The sequence below is a fragment of the Myzus persicae genome, unplaced genomic scaffold (assembly GCF_001856785.1).
Source record: "Myzus persicae strain clone G006 unplaced genomic scaffold, MPER_G0061.0, whole genome shotgun sequence".
Classification (NCBI taxonomy): domain Eukaryota; kingdom Metazoa; phylum Arthropoda; class Insecta; order Hemiptera; family Aphididae; genus Myzus; species Myzus persicae.
This window is the reverse complement of record NW_019103557.1, coordinates 221193-239205: the sequence shown is the minus strand read 5'-3', so window position 1 is coordinate 239205 and position 18013 is coordinate 221193. Positions and strand designations below refer to the sequence as shown.

The 18013-nt window shown below is 29.0% G+C and overlaps 1 protein-coding gene across 1 annotated transcript; it reads left to right on the top strand.

Annotated features, from left to right (window-relative positions):
* Nucleotides 1–70: 70 nt before the first annotated feature.
* On the top strand, nucleotides 71–13962 carry LOC111034768 (F-box only protein 11). Its single transcript, XM_022316123.1, has 9 exons — nucleotides 71–901; nucleotides 4265–4594; nucleotides 8317–9263; nucleotides 9339–9642; nucleotides 9706–10009; nucleotides 11853–12073; nucleotides 12935–13153; nucleotides 13221–13428; nucleotides 13602–13962. Exons 1-9 carry the CDS (start codon nucleotides 802–804, stop codon nucleotides 13729–13731), a joined length of 2763 nt encoding a protein of 920 aa, XP_022171815.1. The 5' UTR covers nucleotides 71–801; the 3' UTR covers nucleotides 13732–13962.
* The last annotated feature ends 4051 nt before the right edge of the window (nucleotides 13963–18013 follow it).

Below are 18013 nucleotides of genomic sequence, written 5' to 3'. Positions count from 1 at the left end.
AAAGAGTGTGTGCAAGAGAGAAAGAGTGTGTGCAAGAGAGAAAGAGTAGACGTTTGCCGAGAGAGGAGAAAAAATGCCCGTGCGACTTCACCGCCGCCGCCGCCGTCGTTCATGACCAGCTAGCAGCAGCAGCTGCCTTGTGCCTCCTTTCTTTTGTTTCGCCGCCGACCCAAACCGCGAGAGCGTGTGCATGCGCCCGTGTGCTCGTTGGTGCGTTCGTGTGCGCAATTGTGTGCGTGCGGGAGAGCCGAGTTGTGGTGTTCGGTGTGTGTATTATGTGCGTGTGAGCTACAGCCTAGTGACTACAGTGACTGTGTGTGTGTGTGAGAGCGCCGTCGTCGTCGTCGTCGTCGTTGTCGTCGCCGCCGCCGCCGCCGCGTTCGCGTATACACACACGTACGCAACGTAATATAAATGTTATAAAAAATAATAATAATACTTAAATATTCTTATAAATAATACTATTGTTAATCTAGAGTAGGTTTAGATTGACGGACCGCAGAAGCCAGTGTATGTGTGTCTGCGTTTGACGTCTGTATTTTAGTATTTATAAATAAAATTGTGTACGTGTGCGCGCGCGGTGTCCGTATGTATCCGTCGTAGGTATTCGCGTTCGCGTGCAATAATAATAATACAAATTATAATAATAAAATAATAATAATAATCAATCAATTTTGTGATACATTTTTTACCCGTTATACTGTAGGTACATTTTACAGTCGTTTCGTTTTATATACCATTTCGTCGTCCGACCGTACGCGACGCGTTTTAAAAATTGTACGAAAAACTTCCTCGAAGAGAATGCCGAGCGCATCGTTCAGCTCGACTCGTTCTTATACGCGGAGGACGAGGAGAAAAGGCACCAACCGTCTGCCTATACCGTCTAGGACGTCGAATTCCGGTGAGTACTTACCAATTGCTTACCAGACTTTTCCAACAGTTTCCCCCAGCAGGATATGGGGTGGGGTGGGAGGGGGAGTCCCTCGGAGGTGCCCCCATGACAATGAGCCTCGCTCGACGGTCCAACGAGAAGCGATTGCTTTCAAGGTAAAATGTGTTGCGTGTGCGTGTGCGTACGACTTTCCGAATCGATAAACGGGGCCCCGCGCGGGGCCTTCTGCATTCCACTGCACGGCAATGGTAGTCTCGCGCCGCCGACCACCGGATTTTAGATCATATTATTCGGGGGGTGCTTAGTACCGCAGGGTCACTCACGGGTGACGGGACGCGGCCAACCGGTCTGACACTCGGGCGTGTGCTGGTGCTGGTCCATGCACGGGAAGAGGGGGAAAATGTAATTACCAATAGAGAAATGGGTTAGAACAGAGTTAGGACTTGGGTCTTCCGATTGTATACCTTAATGGTATGTCATCATTTCTAGGTTCTAGTAAATGATCCATCCGTATCGATCATTGTAAGATAGATACTTTGGTCGCTTTGGATATTTTGTTTGTACTTTTTTTACTAGATCCTTAGATTATCAGTCGTAACCTTGTAATTGTAGGCCTAGTGCAATAATACCGTCTTCTTATTTCATAAGTGTTGTCTATTAGCGTTATCTCTTCAATAGTTTACTATGTTAAGATATTATAAAGGTATGTAGAGATACCTGTATAGTAGAATATATTAAACTTTCAGGGTCCAAACGGTAGACAGGATTTTGATGGCCGTCAAATAATGTTCAGTTTTTTTTGTGTATAGGTGTAGAGCGAGGTGTAAAGTTAGGTTTTAGTAAACCAGACGTTTTTGCCGGATGGTCAGTTTACCCTGGTTTGATGGCTCTAGTTTTTATTAACCAGCCGGAAAGTTTGATTGTCTGTATTGGACCATTATTTCTGTGTATATTCTTACCTAGGTATCTGATAACTATTAATAATTTATAATAAATAAAGAAATTAATTTGTAGGTAAATGGTTATGACTAAGTAGATAGGTACTTATTGTGTGTTTCAAAAATATTGTTATGATTCATTAATTTTAGTTAAACTATTATCAATTACCCATAATGAATAATAAAATTACAATAAAATATTAAAAGACTATTAAATAACAATTGTCTTTTCTCAAATACTAGCGTTAATTTGTGTAGACCTTGTTTTAAATAATGAATATTTTTATTTATAACCATACATTTACTTGTTAGTTTATTTCAAGGAGGTTTAATAAAGAAAAAGAAATCAGAGCTGAACCCATTATAAATTACTCGTTCATGGGCCAGGGCCTTGAAACATTAAATTCATTTAAATCATTGAAGCGTTGAATTAAATACCTTCTTCTATTTAATGAAAACATTGGAATCTAGGTACTTGTATATTATGAAACATGTACTCTAAAAAGGGTATTTTTTTATCAATTTCTTTTAAATTGTCTTGTAAATTGTAATCTTGATGTTGATTGTAATGATATTACATGGCTACATTATGTTTTAATTTGTGAAATAGTGTTCCATATAAATCAATTTTTAAATTTTAGTTGATGAAAATAAATACAAATTTACCTAGATCAATGTTTATGAATACCTACCTATCCTATATCTTTATCTCATAAAAACTTGAGTTAAAATTATACTTATGAGTAATGACACTTATTATATTTATATGGTAATTTTAAAACTATATCCTGCATTTTTAGTTTTTGAGAATCTAGGTATTAGCATCGGTAGTCAGTGCTGGTGATGGGTATTGCGGGGCCCTAGACAAGGTATTAGCCATTAGGTACCCCAGAGGAGGGTAAAATTCTAGCTTTTTTTAAAATCAGGATTTAAAAAAAAAATATTGTTTTTCTTCGAATTTTAAACATTAAAAATATTAATATTAGGGTATTCTTATCCTTTTTATTATTATTATGTGTTATCACAAAATTATTTACAAATAATAAAATAATAACTAATTGGGTACATACAACAACAATTTTATATAATTAAAGTAAGAACATATGAATTTTAGATACCTAATCAAATAAATATTTTAAGAATATAGCTCTTGTCCTTTCTATAATACTGCCACACGGATCTACGGCAATACACGGAAATTCTTTCCAAATTAAGAAAGACACAACAATAACTATAGAGAGTATAAATATTTATTGTAGGGATCCTATCCGACAGGTATCGTCAAAATATTACTCTTCCGCCGTATCGATAACGATTTACTTTGTGGTTAAAATTAAGCTACATTTTTTTGGCTAGATTAAGATATCATTTTCCAAATAACTGGTGTTAGGAATAATAGTAATATAATACATTATTGTGTGACATGTAGTACAGAATAATACATTTATAAATTTATAATTTGTTAATGTCATATTATGTAAAATGTCAATGTGTCTTACGGTATTAAGATGATAATTCAAATTTGTGGAGCCCTTTAACAAGTGCGGGGTCCTGGACATATGTCCCATTTGTCCTCCCATAGCTCTGGTACTGTAGGTAGTACTGCATTTCAACAACCTATACTGGTCCATGTATCTATCGATGCTGATACTATTGTTACTCCCTGAGAGCACTAATTGTTGTTTAGATCATCATTGACCCTATCTGTCCAACAATGTCTTGGGCGACCCTTAGGTCTTTTCTCTTTTATTTTTCCTTCCAAGGCTTTCTTTAAGGTATGCATTGATTCTGGGTTTTTGATAAATGTGTTGTGCATCTGCATTTGAGTCTTCATTAGTTCTTCTTCTGTACACTTGATTTTTTAAAATAGGCCCATAAATTCTTATGAGTACTCTTTCAAATTGAGCTATTTTTTCTCTATTTCCCTTAGATGTCCAACAATTTTAACCGCAAATTCTACAACTGGTTATAGAAAAATTGAGTACAGGTGTTTCTTTAAGTGTCTAGATTCTAAAGAGCAGTTTTCACTTGAGTTCTTCCAAAGCATAATAATCATTGTTGTTCGCAGTAGATATCATCAATTTAGCTTCATTATGCATATTATTCAGTTGATTTATGTTATTCCAAGATATTTGAAATCTTATTGGGAGGGTTCTTTACTACCAGGTACAATTTGTATCTTGACCCTTTAATCCTGGCTAAATATTTTGTTTTGTTCTAGTTCACTTCCAGGCTCATTAGTTTCACTGCCCCTATTAATTCATTTGTTCTTGTCTCTGCTCCTTTGGGCGTATTGCCTATTATAACTATATCATCAGTAAAGGCAAGAAGCATATTATAAAACAAAAATATGATAATTAGATACTTATCACAAAAAATGTTTTTGTCTATACTTTATTTTAAATATTATTTAATTATTTATATTATTATTTAGGTGGAGTTGTTGAAGCTGGAGTAACATGTGAACCTTTAGTTGCTGCAAGTGGTAGCTATGCAACTCCAGGGGGTGCTAGTACTAGTACTAGCTTCCAACATGTGCCACCTTATGATCTACGTGGCCGAAAATCACCTTTACACTTACATGATGCTAGTACAGCTGGATTTAATGCTACAGCACCAGTACATCCAACTGCTACTCGTCCTACATCACCTACAGCATCAGCTACCGCATCAGTGTTGCAGTCGGCTGCTACACCACCTTTATCTCAGCCTGCCCGTAAACGGCTTAGGCGAAATACTTCTTGTACAATTACTAGCTCTGACAGTAAGTGATCGATTTATTTTAAACTTAAATAAATGGTAAATTTACTGTTTTGCAATATTTTATCATTGCTTTCTGCTTTTAAAAATATGTTGACTTAATAATATTACATACTTTTGTAGGTAAATTATTGAAAAGTTAATTATATTAACGACATTAAATTCATTTAGATTCTTCTTTTTTTTAGAAACTATTAAATACAATTAGGGATATATAACATGTAAACAATGAACCAACAATGAACCCTTTGAAAGAAAGGAAAACTCTAAAAGTTTCAAGTTATCATTTTTATTAAGAGGATGCCATACTCACCATACCCTATGTCTAAATCTTACAAACACAATACATTGTACGTTTAGAATAATTAATTTAATCCATGTGTTTAATTTTCAAGTCAATGGCCCTATAATCAAATTTAGTTGTAAAAATACTATCTAGGTGATGGTATAGGTTTTTTTTTTAAATTTAAATTTTAAAGCGAGTTATGAGTATTTTAAAATAGTAAATTGTTTTTACATCTTAAAATACTCATAACTCTCTTTAAAATTGGATTATAGAAAAAAACCTTTGTCATCGACTAGATAATAATCTACCACTAAATTTGATTGTAGGCCGATTCACTCAGATTAAACATAACAGAGTTAAATTAATTATTCAGAACTTACTATGTGATGTTACTATTACTATGTTATGTGTTTGTAAGACTGAGACAAAGCATGAGGGCATGGCATGACATGCTCTTAATAAGAAATCAAGTCTAGTTTGTACCTATTTTGAAGAAGTTGTTTTTTCAAATTTCTCTCAGATGAGTTTACTCATGTTATAAAATGTTATATAGATTTGATTAATTTAATAATCAATAACACAACATATTACTAGTTAGGTTAGATAATGCAATATCTGACCCCCTTCTAAAAATCATCGGTTAACAATTTCTTATTTGTTTTTTGTAAAATGAAAAACCATTTTTTATATAATACCTAATAAATAATATAAATTTTCAGTTGATACCATTTAAAATATTTTATACTAAAATTTTCACATATTCTAGCATTTATTAATTCACATACATGAATCATACGTATTTTACTTTGTTACATTCATATATTCACGATATTAGTGTATGTTTGTATTCACTTAAAAAAGGAAGACCCCTAGTTAAGATTAGAGTTTGGTTTTTGCAGTCTTTCCTATTTTATAAGTTTAATACGAAGTTATGTCAGCTATAAATTTAGTAGAATAAATACATAAAATTCAATTTTTATTTTGTAGTTGTTATTGGGGTATATTTGACTTTTAAGTTGCTTATTTTAAAAACCAATATTACATATTAACAATGATTATTAATAATAAATTATAGTATACAAAGTATTAAATATTAATATTAGGTTTTAACCAAGTTAATGAAATAAAGATTAACAAATTTAAAAATAAAAATTATAACAAATAAGTGAAATTAACAATCCAAATATTTCTATAGTGATACTCGGGACTACTATAGATACAGTGTTCGCGTGATACATTGAATGCATTCAATCCTGTTTCATAATTTTATGCTGGTTTTCCAGATCATATTTCACTATATTTTAAATTTTAGATCTAAGATTTTAATAATCTATGCGGAAAAGTAATCTCGTTTATAAATAACAGTAATTGTATTATTTACAATAATTGCATTACCTCGCCATATAATAATGAAAATTGTTTGTATATCTACTATATATGCATAAAAAATTAATGGTGTATTCAATTATACTTAATTAATTTTTTTTTTCATTGGAAATTGTTGTACCTATTTGGATATGTTTTCTTATAATCATTTTTGTATTTGGTCATATTTCCCTTTGGATATTTTTGTTTGCATACATTTCTGTATTTGCACATTTTTGTACATGAATAATTTTTTTGATGGCTAATTTTGATATACCTAGACTTATGTCTGTATGTATACATATTATTATTATTTTAATTGTTAGGTGTATTAATATTGCTGTTAAAGGAAATATTATTATAATAAGTAAAGACAAGAATAACATTTTTAAATTAAATGAAGATATTATTGTCAGTTGTATAACAAATAAATATAAATGAACAATTGTATGCTTATGCATTTGTGATATGATGCCGGTGGATTTGGTGTTTTTCTTTACGGTAGATTTTGGTTTTGAAAAAAAAACAATACTAATAAAACTGATAGGTACCTTATATACCTATGCCGAATTATTTGTGTGTTCACTTTTTAAATATTTAACGTTTATAAATTATCTACATTATCTTACCTACTATATCTTTTATATTAGTCTAATGTACTTCTTTTTGCTTACAAAAAAAATTGGTCTTCTGATACTTATTTAATTTTAAAATAAGATATAATTCCTAAGCTCTTAGTGAAGGAGGGCATCCTGATACTCAGTAGCCAACAAACAAATATAACTATCTGTATTATTTATATAGATTAGGCTTGAAGTTGGAGAAGGTCCAAAGCAAGTATTTTAATTATGTGCTTCTATAAAATATATTAACTTGAGATATTTCCATGATTGAATCCCACTTGCATTTCCTTTTTCTTTAAGTATAATACATAATATACAATTATATTTACTTTTTATGTATGTAATACAGAGATACTTGTCTACTTATATCCCTTTTGAGTTTCTTTTATTTATACAAATTATAAATTAATTGAATTGGATTTTTTGTTTGAAAATTAATAAAAACTATGCTTTAGTACCTAATTATTTTAAAACATATGTTATATGTAGGGCCCGGATTTAAATGCACTTAAAACCATACAGATATGCTCTAAAAAATAGCCAAAAATGCCCTTATGAAATGCATTTTACCACAAAAATGACCTTAAAAATGCCCTTAAAAAATACAAATTACCACAAAAATGACCTTAAAAATGCCATATATTTTTTTTTATACAAATTGTAATTTATAAATAAGACATAATAATTATTTTATTAAAAAAAAACTGAAAATTTTAAATATTGACTGATATGATGTTGACACGCATGTTTTGGCCGTTTTAGGGGAAATATTATTCATTCTAAACATCTACAGTCAATAATAAATTAAGATAAGATAAAAACTAAATCGAAAAAAAAATGACAATGTATATGGAAAAACCCGATAAACCTTCTTAAATATCAAGAAAATAATTTATCTTTATCTTAAATTTTTGAATAGTCCAAGTTTTATATCTATTTTGAACAAATATGCATTAAAAACCAACAAAATAACCCAATAATGCTAAAAATGCTCTAAAAAAGAAAAAATGTCGAAATATGCAAAAAAAAATGCAAAATAAAATTTGTAACTTTCAAACCCTCGTTACATGGAACTAATTATGTACTTAGAAAGCATTGTATATGATCAACCAAAAAAATATGCACTTTGCATTGAAATCCGGGCCCTAGTTATATATTATTATTAAACATGGTCTAAATAAAGTTCCTAACTTATGATATTGGTGCTTACGTTAGTTCCTCAATATAAATGTATACCACTAAAATGCTTGTATTCAATTCACACTCTAATGTACTGTATTTATTTAATGGTTTGATGTTTAAAGTGCTATTCTTTTCTGTTTTTAATTTCTTGCTATTATAAATAGGTGTAAGGTTATAATTCATTTTTGGTAAATTTCCATGATCAACATTTTATATGTACAAATGTTTGAATATAAATTAAAATATTAAAAATGTATATGAATATTTCAGATTCAAATTCGGCCGCCCATTATTTACAATGTGAACTGCCAGATGAGGTTATGTTGACAATATTCAGTTACTTATATGAACAAGATCTATGCAGAATAGCTCAAGTTTGTAAACGATTTCAAGCAATAGCTAATGATAATAATCTATGGAAAAGATTGTATCAAAGTGTATTTGAGTATGATACACCACTGTTTCATACAGAAAATAGCCGTTTTGATTTTATTCCATTTGAAGAAAGTGAACACCATAATCCATGGAAAGAAAGTTTTAGGCAACTAAAAAAACGTTGTTTACATGTACGACCACATTATAATGGTACTGCTAAAGACCCAGTTAGGAGAATGCCACATTTTGAAACAATTCAAGCTGGTTTAGATCATGCTGATGAACATTTAAATGGTGGAGCAAAAATATTTTTACATCCTGGTACTTATCGAGGAGAATTTTTGGTGATAGATTCAGATATAACATTAATTGGAGCTGCTCCTGGTGTGGTTGCTGATGCAGTAATTCTTGAAAGAGAAACTGAATCAACTGTAATGTTTGTTGAGGGCGCTAAAAGTGCCTATTTGGGACATGTCACATTAAAATTTACTCCAAACGTTACTTCAACTGTACCACATCACAAACATTTTTGTTTGGAAGTTGGCGAAAATTGTTCACCAACAATCGATCATTGTATTATTAGAAGTTCCTCAGTTGTAGGAGCAGCTGTATGTGTTAGTGGAGCTGGTGCAAATCCTAGGATTCACCATTGTGATGTTAGTGACTGTGAAAATGTTGGTATTTATGTAACTGATCATGCTCAAGGAACATTTGAAGACAATGAAATTTGTAGAAATGCTTTAGCTGGTGTTTGGGTCAAAAATCATGCAAATCCAGTGATGCGTCGCAACCATATACACCATGGAAGAGATGTGGGCATATTTACGTTTGATAATGGATTGGTAATTAGCAATTTTAAAAATAGATTATTTTATTTAATTTAATCTGATTTTGTACAATTTCTTTTTTATGTTTAGGGATTTTTTGAAGCCAACGATATCCACAATAACCGCATTGCTGGTTTTGAAGTCAAGGCTGGAGCTAATCCATCTGTTGTACAATGCGAGATTCATCATGGTCAGACAGGTGGAATCTATGTCCATGAAAATGGTCTCGGTCAGTTTATTGATAACAGAATTCATAGTAATAATTTTGCCGGTGTTTGGATCACTTCCAACAGCAATCCTACCATACGGCGTAATGATATATATAATGGACATCAAGGAGGAGTATATATATTTGGTGAAGGCAGAGGACTTATTGAACATAACAATATATATGGTTAGTATTAAAATATTCATAAATATCATATACACATTAGTATATTAATAAATATTTTATCAGGAAATGCATTAGCTGGTATTCAAATTCGTACTAACAGTGACCCAATTGTTCGGCATAACAAAATTCATCATGGTCAACATGGCGGAATATATGTACACGAAAAAGGTGCAGGGCTTGTTGAAGAAAATGAAGTATATGCGAACACATTAGCTGGTGTTTGGATTACTACTGGTAGTACTCCAGTTTTACGCCGCAACAGAATACATTCTGGTAAACAAGTGGGTGTGTATTTCTATGATAATGGACATGGAAAACTCGAAGACAATGACATTTTTAATCACTTATATTCTGGGGTTCAAATAAGGTGAGTAATATTTTTTTGGTGTAAATATATTAAACAAAAAAATCTGAATCTCATTCTTAAAAGATAAAAATAGGTCACCACCGAGTCACCACTTTTAAATTGTATTGAAACATTGTTAATTTTTCTTAAAATATAGTAAAAATAACTCACTTAAACATTGTCACTGATGTATCTTCTTAGGCTGATGTCAATATGATATTTATTGTCAATCAATTAATATGGTTATGAATTTGAGCAGAGTCAATTTAAATTTTCAATGTTTAAGTTAATATTTAAAATTTTAAAGTATTAAAGAAATCATTAATATTAACATAGGTATATGTAATTAAAGTAAATAAGTTACCAGTTATGGCTATTGTTGTGTCTAGTTGATACTTTAAGGGGTCAAAAATAAAATACCTTAGTAATTTATAAAATAACCGGAAAAACAAAAAATACAAATAAGGAAATTAGAAATATTTTGCCTAACTATTTTCATACTTTTCACTTGTCTCCATTTTTCATTTATCAGATATTTTTGTTACACACAGGTTATAATTTTTTTCTACAAATGTCGATAAAAAATGTTTCAATCTGTCAAAAACCTCGAAAATTGAATACAAAGTTTCTCATAATTTGTTCATACTTATGTTGATTAAAAAATATCAAAAATACATTTTCATAATATTTTTTTATAAGCCTTTAAAGTTAGAAAAATAATATTTATATTTTTTATAATCCTTATAAGTAGAGCGCGGAGTTTTAGGTTCTTAAAAGCTTAAAATATGATGTTAATATGCTCTAAAAAAACCCTAAAATATTCTCTAAATATGCTTTACACTTTTAAATATGCTAATAATATGATTTTTTTTTTCAAAATAATTCAATAAAATCAATATATAACTTTATAGTTATACAGTATACACTATCATTCCTTTGGGTAACATGTAAATTATTTAAATATAAAAAATTTAAAACAATTCATACATAGGTATATAAATATATAATGATATATATATATAAAAAAACAAAATATTTTTAGTTGCGATTTTTTGTTGCAAGTAATCTTCTTTTTGCATACTTGACAATAAACTATATCGCCATCAGTCGTAAATACTGTATCGTTTGTTTTATTATACGGCTCTATCCACTGTTTATTTAAATGTTTCATTTTTGGCATTTTAATAAAATAAAAATTAATATTATGTACAACTAATTAAAATAAATCGTAAGATGTTAAACAATTTAAAAGTAAAAACAGTTCCTATCACGTTATCAGTTATCAAATACAATATTCTATGGGTACAATCACGGACTGAGAGGAACAGAATAATCAAAGTTACCAATTTGATTACAAACAAGATGATAACTGAATTATTTTTTATTTTTATCGTTCTTATATCAAATTATTTATTTTTTCCTAGAAAATATTGTTGCTAGAAAAAATCACAAATCGATAAATTAATAATTTACATGATGTTTTAGAAACAATAATAGAATATATTCTAAAATATGTAAAATAGGCCAAATATTCTCTAATGTCCAAAATATGCTTTAATATGCAAAATAAATTTTTTCCTACCCACTCTTTGATGGATAAATTGTCCACATTTCTCATCCTCGTAGAGCTGCATAAAGCCAATAAAAATATGTAAAAACCTAAATATCCGCGCTCTACTTATAAGTATCCCTTATTAGGTATGCTTGACGACACCTTTGTCTTGACTTCATTAATTCGAGTAACAATTGATCTCAGATATTTAAATTGTGATACTTTTCTAAATGTATATCCTTCTAACTTAATGTGTTGTCCTGGTCCATTTGTTAATTGTGTTTAATAGTAAAATTGTATTTTTTTTTTTAGAACTGGTAGTAATCCAATAATTAAAGGTAATAAAATCTGGGGAGGTCAAAATGGTGGAGTTTTAGTGTATAATGGTGGATTAGGAGTTTTGGAACAAAATGAAATATTTGATAATGCAATGGCTGGTGTTTGGATAAAAACTGACTCAAACCCAACACTTAAACGAAATAAGATCTATGATGGTAGAGATGGTGGAATTTGTATATTCAATGGTGGGAAAGGTAAGATATTTGTTATTTTATATTGATGTAAATTGTGCTAGCCTATATATTTGCTTATTTTATTTGTATTAAATTATTATATATTTTCATACTTAAAAATATTTACACAGTTTTTTAAATTTTAATCACAGATAAAATAATGAATACTGAGGGTCAGCATTTATTTGTAGGTATGGCCTAGAACTGAATCATTAACAGTATCAATGATGTGTTAACTGTCATTGGTACCCCAGGACAATTAAATATATATTTTTAATCACTTGTCATTCTTTGGTGCCCTTAACATTTGTGGCACCTTAAGACACTGACATTTGCCTCCCCCTCTAGACTATCTGGACTATGCGACTATAGCTGATTTAATTCTATATAATCTTTATAACCTCTGTTACAATGTTTTTCATGAAGTTTTACATATTATATTTTTACCACTTGGTTAATTTTTATTTTAAATGCCAAGAGTACAATAGTGATATATTAGTTCAAGGTTGACAACATTGCATTAATGTTAAACTTGAGTTTGATATTGTTGCTCAATTATGATTTCACTGACTTCCATGTTAACCACTCTCCCACTATCTTCTTAGTTTCCAGTCATTCTTCTATAAGTTTGTGAATTAAAGCACCTTGATCCAACAATAGTAGTACTAAATTATTGTACTACCTAATACTAATATTCCATAATATTATTTAATAAGTAATTACCTAAAAAAAAAAATAAGATTTAAAATTGAAATATTAAATCAAATTAAATTTTTTGTATACAATTGTACACAAACTAAAATAGTATTTAATTCCATTTTTTTATTTTTTTTATTTTTCATGAACGTGAACCTCCATTAATAAGTTAAAATATGGTTTTAGGTAATTTAGAAGAAAATGAAATATTTAGAAACGCTCAAGCTGGTGTTTTAATTTCAACTCAAAGCCATCCTACATTGAGGCGCAATAGAATTTTTGATGGTTTAGCTGCTGGTGTTGAAATTACTAACAATGCAACAGCTACCTTAGATAGTAATCAAATATTTAATAACCGTTTTGGTGGGCTTTGCTTAGCCAGCGGTGTACAACCTATTGTTAGATGTAAGTAGTTTATTTATGAGTTATAATTTGTGTTTTAAAGAATTTATACTAATCGAATATTTTTTAGGCAATAAAATTTTTAGTAATCAAGATGCTGTAGAAAAAGCTGTTGCCAATGGTCAATGTTTGTATAAAATATCCTCATACACTTCATTTCCTATGCATGATTTTTACCGTTGTCAGACATGCAACACGACTGATAGAAATGCAATTTGTGTAAATTGTATAAAAACATGCCATGCTGGACATGATGTTGAATTCATAAGGCATGACAGGTATGCCAAGTTTACATAATATGAATATATTTTATTTAGTTATTAATATTTTCCAATTAGAAATAAGGGTTAGAAATTTTTTTAATAAAAACAATGTACTTTTATATTGTATAATCTTTTGAGACAAAACTATAATAATATAATTAATTTACTACAAAACTTCTGTATTATAGATTCTTTTGTGATTGTGGAGCCGGCACTTTAAATAACCAATGTCAGTTACAAGGCGAACCAACACAGGACACAGATACATTGTATGACTCTGCAGCACCTATTGAATCACACACTTTAATGGTAAATTAATAGAAGACAGTAAAGAAGACATTTTAAAAACTTCATATTAAGTAAAAGGAAGTGTATGTATCATATTAGGATTTTTAATTTCTAGTAAATAATACTTGATGTTATATAAACCAATTAACAAACCTATTGTATGGTTTATTATGTAACCTTAAGTATAAATTTATTCATTCCTTTTGTTCTTCTACTTAACAAAAATATTTTTCGTTTTAAAACTAAATAAAACGTAAAACCTAATATATTGTCCAATTTATTATTACTAATTTATTGTGTATTATGTTGGATAAACATTTTTGACTGTAAAATAATGTGATTTATCATTTCAAGTTATAAATAAGCCATTCAAATTTAAACAGAAAAATTGGCTGGCTGACCTCATTCTTTATAGGTAATTTTTTTTTATCCTTACTCAAATCAGATTACCCTGAACATTACCTACCATTAGGCTTAAAACTAACTTATGGTATTACTCTATTAAGTCTGTTAATAAATTAACAAAACTAGGATTTAATTTGTATTTTTTTTTTCGTAATTTAATTATTAATTCTTATATAAAATATAATTATATATATAATATAGATATTGATTTAATTTATTAAATGTAATTAATATTAGCGTGTGTACTTTTTATAAATTGTGCAATATATTTATTTTACATATATTTTTTTCATATAAATTATCATTTTTTTTATCATTCTAGACAATTATTGTGCATTAGTTAAGGTTGTTTTGTGTATAAATTATTTCCACGTAACACTTAAGCTTTAATTGTAATGGTAATAGAATGTACTGTCTTTATTGTTTATGACTATTTTTAGAAACTTTTGAAACTCGACATCAAAAATAATTTTGTAAATAGGGTTAAAAATAATCTTAAAAAATTGTATTTGTTAATTTGTATTTGTTTTTTTTTTATTAGACTTAATATGTACATGTTTTGAAAATAATATCAAAAAAAATTTAAATTCACAAATTTTTTCCATATATTTATATATAAATATATAATAATGTATATATTTATGTATATTTATATTTTACATGATAACTAAATAAACAGCACTTAATGAAAAAAAGAAAAAAACGTTACCATATTCTTAATATAATTTTTTTCTGTCTTTCCATTGCTCAAAACAAATAGAAAAAATGTTAGAAATTATAAGGTAACTTGATGATTAATATCATCTTTAAAATAAAATCACAGGTCCCGTGTGCAATTTTTTTAGTGTTTAGAGTTGTTTACGTGTTAGCTTGACATTTTAATGTAATGCATTTATTTAACAAAAATGTGTACATAATTTTTTTAAATTAAATTTTGTTTTTCTTTTTTTTTACGCTGTGTTGTGCCATAAAATAATATTTTGTACTGGAAACACTCCAAACTCTCAGGACAGTCTTTTGAAACAATTTTAATTTGCTGTTTTTATTTACATAATTATTTAATTTTTTTTCTTTACTTCAAATGTATTTAAGGTTGTGATTTAATTTCGATTTAACATAATATTATTATGATGATTAATAAAACTAGTAAAATACTTTATATCCTGATATTTATTGATTGTTATTTCAGAAGTATTTATTTGATACTTAGAAACAATGTGTGATACTGCTGCATTTGTTGATATGTCACGCCAGCACCTTTATTCGGAGTTTTTGTATAAAACTTTTTCAATATGTAACAAAATTTTGTAAATTTTTGTAACAAAATTAAAGAATATTAACTTTTATTGTTACTTACCAAGTGGTTCAGAATTCCAATTTTTAATAACTAGGAGTATCGTGATGTCACCTCAGTAACTGTTTCCCTTCATAATTACTTTTTTTGACTTGAAAAGTTCTCAAAATGTAACTCAAACTTCACGATCAAAAAAATGTTTTAGTTGGGTAATCACTAATTAATAATATGACATCACGTGTACAATCAGGTAAATTTTACAAGCAATACATGTAGTTAAAAGTTTCTATTCAAATAATCTAAGATTTAATCACCCAAGTCAAGAAGTATCCACTCTGACAAAAATAATGTACAAATTTGATAGCTGTAAAACCCAAAGAACTACCAAATCATTTTTACTGCTCAAAAAGAAGATGCAAGGCATGTGACTTACATCAAAATAGTACTGTAAAACTAGTATACATTCATCGCCCCACTCAGAATCTAAAATACCTACCTATATAATATTTAGTGTCACGACCGTGTCGTGAAGCTAAGAAACGAAAAGCGGCTAAGTGGGTCATGCTCTGCTGTATCTTAGATGTCTAGAAAGTCACCGTGTAACAGATATGTTAGATTTGGAATCATTGTACACAAAAGATGATTTTGAACGAAGACTGGGCCTGTCGACATATTATATTACTAAGTCGATATATTTTATGATAATATGACGATTAAAGTAGTTTATCTTACTTTTAGAATTTAAGGCATTAGGCATTAGTACTACCTACTGTAGGTTAAATTCATTTTTGCCAAAAAAAAAAAAAACATTTAAAAATGTCATCGTGTGTATAAAATAAAATAATATTAGGTGTACTGTAATAGTTTCATGTACCCACAAATAATATTTTTAATTTAGGTACATCGAAATAACTAAAACTGTTATTCTTGATTTTATTATGTAATTTTGAACTTAAAATGTCTGTAAAAAAATATCTCAGTATACATACTTTTTAGATTTATTGGTTACAGTATGAACTAGGTATTCTTGAATATCCTTGTTTTAAATTTTCAATCCTTAGGTATAAAGCGTATAAAAATTGAACATTTTATAATTTTTAACTAGAAAATAGTGTAGAAATTGTGTAGAATTTAAACTTTAAATACTTATAAAAATATGTTATATTTTATTATTTATTAAGAAATTTTGGGACTTCCCATAAAATAATGCATTTTGCATTCAAATCCGGGCCCTAGTCATAGTAATAATATTGTCAGTTAGTTTATTTTTAGTTAGTATATGACAAAGTGCTAGCACAGCATTTGTTGGAAAAAAATAATAAATAGGTCTATTTTAATAAAAATAAAAATAATAACTATTAACCACCTACTAGATATTATATTGATAATTTTAAAATCTTAAGTCATGCAGTCAGTTCTGTAAAAAGTTATGTAGTTTTATGTGTGACATTCAATGGCTCATCTCCTCCTTATAACAATTCTTAAATATTTGAACTTCCATTAGAGAAACTTAAGAGGAACCTTACATTACACTGTCAAGCTTTTATACTATAGTCCTTAGTATAATTTTTTTTAAACAAATTTCAAAAAAAATTACAAAATTTAAAAAATGTCTCAAGGATTTAAATAGCTCAAAAAGAGTCCAAATAGTTATGTGTAACAGTAAGTATAAAATTTTTTTTGGACATTTCAATACGGCTATTACTTATTAGTTTTTGAGTTATACCAAAAAAATAAAATCGATTTGTTCAAAAATTGGTCTAGCTTAAAAATTAAAATTTTTTTTTTGTTTCTCACAGCGTTTTCTAAAATGTCTAAAATGACTGAAAATTTTCAAATTTAACCTCAAAAGTATGTTTATTTTATTTTTAATTTTATATTTCTATCAGAAAAGATATTGATGTCGAAAATCACAGTATTTTTACTACCCCAAATATAAAAAAAAAATCCATCATCACTGTAAATACAAAATTTTTATTCGGGGCTTGGTGAGGTACGGTCGTACGCTCTATCTGCAGAAACTCTTAAGTGTACGGTACGTAAGGTGGTACGCCCAGCGTTGGCAGCTCTCGGATGGGTGACCACCGGGTTTTTTAGCAATACAGACCCGTGTTACAACACTATCAACATAAAAAACCTACTAAAAATATGTACAAAAAAACTTCCTACTTGGTATACCATACAACGTCCCAATAATGGCCTATGTTGTCGTGACTTCCCCCTAAAAAAAATATCTATATATTCCAATCGTTATGCTTACAGTTCAAACGTTTATTAACGGTTTCTGCTTATGCGGTTTTTTAGTCTCTCGGAATTGTTTTGTTTTACATTTTTCTAGTTTTTCTACGTTTATAACTGTTAACTTTATTGCTACAATATTTTATCATTTTTTTGAAATTTACAATTTTTGTGAGTTTTTTACGGTTTTAAAATTACACATTAACTTTCTATCAGCGAGACTCGATTTGCAAGCTTTCTGTCGGGGACGGGGTTGAGAAGGAATTCAGGGAGTGGTGGCCGGAATCGTCAGGAATGGAGTAATAAATATTGGAGTTGACGATAAATGAAAAATTGAAATGGGTGCGAGTGGGAAAATGATTTCATTTTGAACAG

What these genes read in the sequence shown, in the direction of transcription:
- LOC111034768 (XM_022316123.1), top strand. Translation starts at nt 802, where the DNA reads ATGCCGAGCGCATCGTTCAGCTCGACTCGTTCTTATACGCGGAGGACG. An exon ending in GTCTAGGACGTCGAATTCCG is followed by an intron (nt 902 to 4,264) that starts GTGAGTACTTAC and finishes ATTATTATTTAG; the next exon opens with GTGGAGTTGTTGAAGCTGGA. An exon ending in TTACGTTTGATAATGGATTG is followed by an intron (nt 9,264 to 9,338) that starts GTAATTAGCAAT and finishes TTTTATGTTTAG; the next exon opens with GGATTTTTTGAAGCCAACGA.